The 9,229-nt window shown below is 45.2% G+C and overlaps 1 protein-coding gene across 1 annotated transcript; it reads right to left on the bottom strand.

Annotated features, from left to right (window-relative positions):
• Positions 1-217: 217 nt before the first annotated feature.
• Positions 218-3,033, bottom strand: AMIGO1 (adhesion molecule with Ig like domain 1). Its single transcript, XM_044001328.1, has one exon. It carries the CDS (start codon positions 2,258-2,260, stop codon positions 776-778), a length of 1,485 nt encoding a protein of 494 aa, XP_043857263.1. The 5' UTR covers positions 2,261-3,033; the 3' UTR covers positions 218-775.
• Between the last annotated feature and the right edge of the window lie 6,196 nt (positions 3,034-9,229).

Genomic DNA, 9,229 nt, shown 5'->3' on the forward strand with positions numbered 1-9,229 from the left:
CTCGGCACCTTGTACCCATGGACAGCCCCCAGCGTCACACGCCATTATGTGGCTGCCCTCTATAAGCTTCTACTGGTGGTGAGGGGTCCCTTAGTCTGCCACAGGATCAAGCTGGTTATCTGCCTCTGTGATGTGGCCATCTACTTAATTCTTCTCGAGAAAGAGGAAGGTGACAAAGTCTCAGAACAGCTTTGGGGGGGGGTCATTCTGGTTTCACGGGTTCCTGCCCCATTCTTTTAAGGTTTCCCATTCCCCTGTCTATGAGATGTAGGGTCCTAACCAAAGAGGATATTTATCTGCAGCTGAAACTACCAGTATTAGGCCAACTGCCCCAACCTGCTCCCATTTAAATCCCTCCCCAAATCCCTAGGTGGAGGTAGAAGAAGACATTGAAAAAAAAATCCCATTTTTCTTTCAAATGCTTGGATAATGACCACACTCTTATGGGGCCAAAGATGACGTGATAAAAGCTTAGGGAATCTACTTCCCACCAGACCCACCTGTCTTAGTTAGACATGTTCCTTCACCATCAGCTGTACTTGCTAGAACTTTGGATAGGGGTGCAGCATTTGCCTGAGAGTTACAGATCCATATGTGAAAATCTTCTACAGCCAGGGATGGAGGTGGGGCTTCTTGCCCGTTGTTGCATCTGTGCACATTTCCCTTGAGGTCAGGGGAAACCCACACCCTCAGGCAGCCCTCTTCTTTCCCCTTACATCCTTTGGAGATTGCCATTACCTCTTTCCAGGGGATCTTCCCATCAACCCCACCCTACTCACACCACAATGGGTGTATCAGAGAAGACTGAGCTGACTGATTCTGGATCAGACATTTTCCTCTGGCCTTTGGCCCCCTCAGGTACAGGGAGGGTGTTGCCAGGCTTTAGTTTGCCATTTTGGCCCTGCCCAGGTCCTGTAGGTTCCAGGAAGGCCACTCGACGGTCAAAACCACTGTCCTTGCCACCACCACCAGCCATTGGATCATGGTTTGGGGTAGTGCTAAGCATGGAAGAGCTGAGACTATCTCCCTGATGGCTTGCGGGTCTCTCCCCAGCACGGCACCAGCAGCGACATGGGGTGAGGTACAGATAGATCAGGACCAGGACCACACTGAGGATACAGCCCACCAGAGTGGTATAGGCCGTATTGAGAGTGTCATGAGGTCTGTGCTGGGTGAAGTTGTGGACCTTCACCTCCACAGACAATGTTTCATTGAACACCTCCCCTATAGCATAGCAGGTGTACAATCCCTGGTCCTCAACCCGAATCTGCCGGAGCTGAAGGCTACCATCTCCTAACACCGTCATCGAGCCATTGCCCACCTCATTGAGTACTCTTTCATTGTTTGGCGTCACCCATTCCTTCGTCATCCCCTGCTGCTTGGTGTCACAGCTAATGGTCAAGGTTTCACCCAGGTGGGCTTCAAACGCACACTCCTTGAACTCGCTGCAGTTCAGGACGCTGCTCACGTTGAAGACACTGAACGTCTTCTTGGAATGTATGCAGTATAGATCCTCCTGGAAGTCCACCACCGAGCTCAGTTGGCGATAGTGCCAGTGTGTGAAAAGTTTGTAGATCTCGCAGTCACAGGTGATGGAGTTGTTATGCAGGTAGAGTCCATTCTTCATCCAGGCTGGCAGGTCTTGCAGGTCAGATGTGGGCAACAGCTTCAGTTTATTAGAAGATAGATCCAGGAGGGTGAGCTGGGGCAGCTTGGACTTATCCTTGACCAGTTCTAAAGGAAAGCGAGCAATCTGGTTCTGGCTCAGGTAGAGTTTCTGGAGGTGGATCATGTCATCGAAGGCGCTCCGGTCTACCTCCACGATGTGATTGTTGTACAACAACAATACCTCCAGCTCCTGAAGTTCACTGAACAGGAACTCATCCAGGGTCCGCAAATGATTGGAGGAGAGGTCCAGGTAGCGTAGCTTGGGCACGGGGGAGAAGGCCTCCGTGGAGATGAAGTGTAACTTGTTATGGCTGAGGAACAACGAGCGAAGATGGGTCAGATGTACGGAGGTCCACTGTGCCCGAAGGTGGGTCAAGTTGTTGTGGCTAAGATCCAGTTGCGCCGTGTAGCGGGGTAGAGACTGTGGAACATTATTCAGGTCTTGTTTGGTACAGCTGAGGATATTGCTGGCACAAAGACAGGCTATAGGACAGCTGAGAAGGGAGCGCCCAGTTCTGGCCACCCCAAGGCTAGACAGGAACAGGGACAGGGGCAGAAGCCAGATACCTCGGCAACCACTCTGGTGTTGCATAGTGTCACTGGTGGGGTGACTGGAATATCACAGTGGGAGGCTTAGAGGAAAGAGCAACTGGAAAAGTTCTAAAGGGGAAAGGCTTAAGGGAATGGTAGTCATCATCAGGAGGAACATATTTGCTGAAGCCTGGTCATCAGGACATGTGAGGTGAGAGAGGTCACTGGGGTCCAGTTACCAGGTACTGTCTAGGTAGGGGGAATGGAAATTCTCTAAGCAGAGTGGGTGAGAGAAGACAAAGGCTGCCTGGTCTGGGTGGATGCGTCCTGTATGTGAAAGAGGGATGGGGGGCAAATAGGGAGGCACAGGGAGGTTTTAGAATCTGGGTGCTCTCTCTTGAGGGTCTGATGGGTCACCACTCTCTAATCCAATGGGAGACGGAGGCAGTTCACGGGAGCTGTCCAGTGTGCTTGGGGTCGGGGTTATAGGGCTACTTGGGAGGTAGTGGGGGGTGGGGTCGTCACAGGGGTTGTTTACCCAAAGTCCTGGGGCGGGGGGAGGCTGGAAGTCCCTTAGCCCAAGGTGGGGGAATTCCAGGGCTGTTAGCTTAGGGTTTTGGGGAGGAGGGGTCACAGGGCTGTTTGCTGGGAGAGGGAGTGTCTCACAGCGCTGTTTGCAGGATTGGGAGGGGGCAAAGGGTCTGTCTGACCAGTCACTGTGTAATGTCCCAGAGCTGTCTGATCAGGGGCTCTGAGGAGAGAATGACCACCGAGCACTATACTAAGGTGGGGGCGTCCCACAGCTGTTGGCTCGGAGGCGGGAGGTGGGGGGTGGGGTGGTCCCAGGGCCGGGTGGGGTCACAGGGACTGGCCGGGCCCGCCCCCCGGAACGGCCACCATCTCCTCAGGCCGGGTCAGCGGCGCCCGCACCTGCTGGGCGGGGACAGGGGAGCGCTGCTGGGCCCGGGACTGCCCGGAGGGCTCCGCTCCCGCCGGTCCTGCGTGAGCCTCAGAGGCCGGCCTGTGACGGAGCCCGCGGTGCTCTGGGGCCCGGGATCGGGGCCGGGGCCGGCGGCATCGCCCCCCTCCCGCTCTCCGCAGCCGCCTCCTCACCCGCGCTGCTGCCGCTGCCGCTGCCGCTGCTACCGCTGCCGCCGCCTCTGTCACTGTCTCTGTCACCGCCGCCGCTCGCCCGCAGACGCCGCCGCCGCCGCCGCCTCCTCTGTCCCGGTCCGCCGCGGGGCTGGGGCTGGAGCCGCAGGAGGCACCGGATCCGAGCAAGCCGGGAAGGGGGGGGGGAGGGAGGGCGCGCGCGGAGGCCCGGGGCGCGTGCGCGGGGAGGGGCGGGGGCGCACGTGCGAGTGTTTGTGTCTCCGCAGCTCCCCGGGCTACGGGAAGAGCCCCGGGCGGCGAGGGCGCGTGCCTTAGGCGCACGCGCGCCTCGGCGTGACCCTTGGAGGGGAGGGGGGCTGCCTGCGATCAGGCGTGCGCACATGCGTACACGCACACAGACATACAGACGCTCACGTATAGGCAAGCACGCAGGACTGCCTAGTCCTCAGCTAAAGTAAAAAGAGGACAGCAGCTTGGCCCTCCGATCTCTCTGGCTTCGTCTCCCTTTCTCTCTCCGTCTCTCTCTCTGTCTCTCTCCCTCCCTCCCTCTCTCTCTCTCCCCGTCTCTCTCTGTGTCTCTTCTCTGTCTCTCTCTCTCCCGTCTCTCTCTGTCTCTCTGTCTCTCTCTGTCTCTCTCTGTCTCTCTCTCTGTCTCTCTGTCTCTGTCTCTGTCTCTCTCTCGTCTCCGTCTCTCCGTGTCTCCCCTTCTCTCCTCTATCTCCTCCTGTCTCTCTGTCTACCTCCCCGCCCCGCGCACATTCCACTTTGGATCCCCATGGAGACCTGCTTGTTTTTGTCCTAGTGTCATAGACCCAGAGCTGGAAATCTCTCAGACAACATGTGGTCCAGCCCCTTCAATTTGCAGATGAGGAAGCAGCCACAGGGAGATGAAGGACTTTCGGGGGTCACTCAGACTCTGGCAAGATTGCATTAGCTCCCATCCCATTGCCACAATGCCCTCTCTCCCCTCACTTCTCCCTTAAAATCCCTAGTTTCTCTTGAGACTCGGCCCATAAAGCATTTCCTGGTGCCCCTGCCCCTCCCCCAAATTACCATGTATTTTGTGGGGGTGGCTAGGTAGCTCAATGGATAGACTGCCGGGCCTGGTGGTGGGAAGACTCATCTTCCTGAGTTCAAACGTGGCCTCAGACACTTAGTAGCTGTGTGACCTTGGGCAAGTCACTTAACCCGATTTGCCTCAGTTTCATTATCTGTCAAATGAGCTGGAAAAGGAAAAGGCAAACCACTTCAGTATCTTTGCCAAGAAAACCCCAAATGAGGTCATGAAGAGTTGAACATGACTGAACAACACCAACCTCATAGGACAGCTATTTATTTCCTCTACCATAAACTAATGCTTAAAACACAAAAAAGATGCATAAGTTTGCATTGACAAAAAGTAAAACAATGTTCGAGGCGTCAGAAACAAGCAGAGCTCCTGATGGAGAAATGAAATTAATCGGAAAGTTCCGAGGCTTTGGGAAGGCATTTATTGGTCTGCTCTCTAGCTCTCCAATCAGAGGGGAGAGGCAACTAAGGGAACTGAGAAGGTGTTAAACATCCAATCTGTGTCAACCCCTGTGCTGGTCATGAGCGTTTCCTGGGTAAGGCATGGTATTCCTAGGGTCAAAGCCATCCTTAAGGAAAATGACATTATGGACTGGCGATCCAGTCTCAAGGTTGCCCAGGGAAGCATATGTACTTGCTGGGACACAGCCACCATGGCTGCTGCTAGGGAGGGGAGAGGGGAGGTCCCGCCTCTTTCCCCTGTCCCCTCAACTGAAGTATGAGTGGAGAGGTGACAAAGTCCCAGTTATTCAAAAGAGTGGAAGAGAGTGAGAGTAGGCGTTGTTTCTTCTTTTGAGCCTACTGAGTGAATGGTTCTTCCTGCTCCGTTATTAGTCCTCTTTAATGTATTTTCTAGTTACCAGGACCATGTGGATCAACCCCTGGTTACCTTATTTATTTAGAAATAGTAAATAAAGGAGGTTTAGCAGTACTAGATCTTAAAATGTATCATAAAGCAGTAATTATCAAAACTACTTGATATTGGCTAAGAAATAGAAAGGTGGATCAGTGGAACAGAGTAGGCAATACTATACATAGTAGAACATGATTATAGTAACCTTGTGTTTGACAAATGTAAACATTTAAGCTTGTGGAATAAGAATTCACTATTTGAAAAATGACCATGTATTAGAGCATAAAAACCTCACAGTCAAATGTGGAAAGGCAGAAATAGTAAATGTATGCTTTTATGTGTAATAAAGGGCCATGGAAAGATAGACCAAAAATTAATTGGAAACTAAATAATCTCATCCTAAAGAATGAGAGAGTCAAACAACAAATCACAGAAACAATAATTTCTTGAAAGAATGATGAGACAACATGCCAGAACTTATGGGATGCAGCCGAAGCAGTTTTTATGGGAAATTTTCTATCTCTAAGTGCCTATGTGAATAAAATAGAGAAAGAGCAGATCAGTGAATTGGGCATCAACTAAAAGAGCTAGAAAAAGAACAAATTAAAAATCCCCAATTAAACACCAAATTAGAAATTCTGAAAAATCAAAGGAGAGATTAATGAAATTGAAAGTAGGAAAACCATAGAATTAATAAAACTAAGAACTGGTTTTATGAAAAAACAAAATAGATAAACCTTTGGTTAATTTGATTAAAAAAGAAAGAAGAAAACCAAATGACCAGTATCAAAAATGACAAGCACGAATCCATCACTAATGAAGAAGAAATTAAAGCAATAATTAGGAGCTATTTTGCCCAACTGTATGCCAATAAATCTGACAATCTAAATTAAATGGATGACTATTTACAAAAAATATAAATTGCCCAGATTAACAAGAGGAAATAAAATACTTAAATAAGCCCATTTTAGAAAAAGAAATTGGACAAGCCATCAATGAATTCCCTCAGAAAAAAGCTCCAGGGCCAGATGGATTTGCAAGTAAATTCTACCAAACATTTAAAGAACGATTCCAATACTATAAAAATTATTTGGAAAATAGGTGAATGAGTCCTACCAAATTCCTTTTATGAGACAAATATGGTGCTGATACCTAAACCAGGAAGGGGAAAAACAGAGAAAGAAAATTATAGATCAATTTTCCTAATGAATATAGATGCAAAAATTCTAAATAAAATATTGGCAAAGAGATTACAGCAATTTATCACCAGGATAACACACTATGACCAGGTGGGATTTACACAGGAATACAGAGCTGGTTCGATATTAAGAAAACTATCAACATAATTGACCACATCAATAACAAAACTAACAGAAATAATATGATTATCCCAATAGATGCAGAGAAAGCTTTTGACAAGATACAGCACCCATTCCCATTAAAAAAATATTAGAGAACACAGGAATAAATGGAGCTTTCCTTAAAATGATAAGTAGCATCTACCTAAAAGCATCAGCAAGCATTATATGTAATGGGAGTAAGTAAGAAACATTCCCAATAAGATCAGGGATGAAACAAGGATGCCCTTTTTTACCACTATTATTCAATATTGTACTAGAAATGTCAGCATTAGCAATAAGAGAAGAAAAAGAAAATGAAGGAATTTAGAATAGGCAAGGAGGAAACAAAATTATCACTCTGCAGATGATATGATGGTATACATAGAGAATCCTAAAGAATGAACTAAAAAACTACTTGAAACAATTAACAACCTTAGCAAAGTTGCAGGATATAAAATAAACCCACATAAATCATCAGTGTTTCTATATATGACCAACAAAGCCCTGCAGCAACAGTTAGTAAAATTCCATTTAAAATAACTGTAGACAATATAAAATATTTGGGAGTCTACCTGCCAAGGCAAACTCAGGAACTATATGAACCAATTACAAAACACTATTCTCACAAATAAAATCAGATCTAAACAAATGGAAAAATATCAATTACTCATGGGTAGGATGAGCTAATATAATAAAAATTACAATCGTGCCTTAATTTACTTATTCAGTGCCAAATCAATCAAACTACCACAAATTATTTTATAGAGCTAGAAAAAAATAATAACAAAGTTCATCTGGAAGAACAAAAGGTCAAGAATATCGAGGGAATTAATGAAAAAAAAATGCAAAGGAAGATGGCCTAGCTGTACCAGATCTAAAACTATATTATAAAGTAGCAACCATCAAAACTATTTGATACTGGCGAAGAAATAGAGTGGTAGATCAGTGGAATATGTTATGCATACAAAACATAGTAGTAAATGACTATAGCAATCTACTCTTTGATAAACCCAAAGACTCCAGCTTCTGGGATAAGAACTCAATGTTTGACAAAAACTGCTAGGAAAACTGGAAAATAATATGGCAGAAACTAGGTATAGACCAACATCTGATACCATATACCAAAATAAGATAAAAATGGGTACATGATTTAGACATAAAGGGTGATACCATAGGCAAATTAGAAGGAATAGTTTACCTGTCAGATCTTTGGAGAGGGGAAGAATTTATGACCAAAGATGAGACAGAGAATATTATGAAATACAAAATAGATAATTTTGATTACATTAAATTAAAAAGATTTCGCCCAAACAAAATCAATGCAACCAAGATTAGAACGAAAGCAGAAAGCTGATAAATAATTTTTACAGCTAGTGTTTCTGATAAAGGCCTCATTTCTTAAACACATAGAGAACTGGATCAAATTTATAAGAATAGAAGTCATTCCCCAATTGAGAAATGGTCAAAGGATAGGCAGTTTTCAGATGAAGAAATTAAAGCTGTCTACAGCCATATGAAAAAATGCTTTAATTCATGATTAGAGAAATGCAAATTAAAACAATTCTGAGGTACCACTTCACACCTATCAGATTGGCTAATATGACAAAAAAAGGAAAATGAAAAATGTTGGAAATGTGGGAAAATTGGAACACTGATGCATTGTTGGTGGAGTTGTAAACTGATCTAACCATTCTGGAGAGCAATTTGGAACTATGCCCAAAAGGCTATAAAACTGTGCATACCCTTTGACCCAGCGATACCGCTATAAGGTTTATATCCCAAAAAGATCATAAAAAATGGAAAAGGATCCACATATACAAAAATATTTATAGCAGCTCTTTTGTGGTGGCAAAGAATTGAAAATTGAGGGGATGCACATCAATTGGGGAATGGCTGAACAAGTTGTGGTACATGAATATAATGGAATATTATTGAGCTGTAAGAAATGATGAGCAGTCAGATTTTAGAAAAAACTTAGAAAAACTTACATGAACTGATGCTGAGTGAAGTGAGCAGAACCAGAAGAACATTGTGTACAGTAACAGCCACATAGTGTGATGATCAACTGTGATAGACTTAGTCCTTCTCAGCAATACGATGATCCAAGATAATTCCAAAAGACTCATGATGGAAAATGTTCTACACAGCCAGAAAAAGAAATATGGAGTCTGAATGCAGATCAAAGCATACTATTTTCACTTTTGGGGGGGGGGGATTGTTTATTCATTCTTGTGGTTTTTCCCTTTTTTATGGGTCTTTTTTTCTTAGTAGTATTTTATTTTTTCCAGTTACATGTAAGGATGTTTTTCAGCATTTGTTTTTATAAGATTTTGAGTTTGAAATTTTTCTCCCTTCCTCCCTTCCCTCCCCCCTTTTCAAGATAGCAAGCAATCTGATATAGGTTATATATGTACAATCACATTGAACATATTTGGTTTTTCCCTTTTGTTCTGATTCTTCTCCCGCAACATGACCATTGTGGAAATATGTTTAACATGATTTTAATGTATAACCTTAAAAAAAAGAATTCACTATTTGGAAAAAGTTGTTGGAAAAACTGTAAAGCAGTCTGGCAGAAATTGGGTATAGACTAATACCTTATACTGTTTACCAAGATAAAGTCAAAGTGGATACATAACCTAGAGATAAAGGGAGA

This window comes from Dromiciops gliroides, chromosome 4, assembly GCF_019393635.1.
Source record: "Dromiciops gliroides isolate mDroGli1 chromosome 4, mDroGli1.pri, whole genome shotgun sequence".
NCBI lineage: Eukaryota > Metazoa > Chordata > Mammalia > Microbiotheria > Microbiotheriidae > Dromiciops > Dromiciops gliroides.

Coding starts and splice junctions, on each gene's coding strand:
- AMIGO1 (XM_044001328.1), bottom strand. CDS start 2,260: ATGCAACACCAGAGTGGTTGCCGAGGTATCTGGCTTCTGCCCCTGTCC.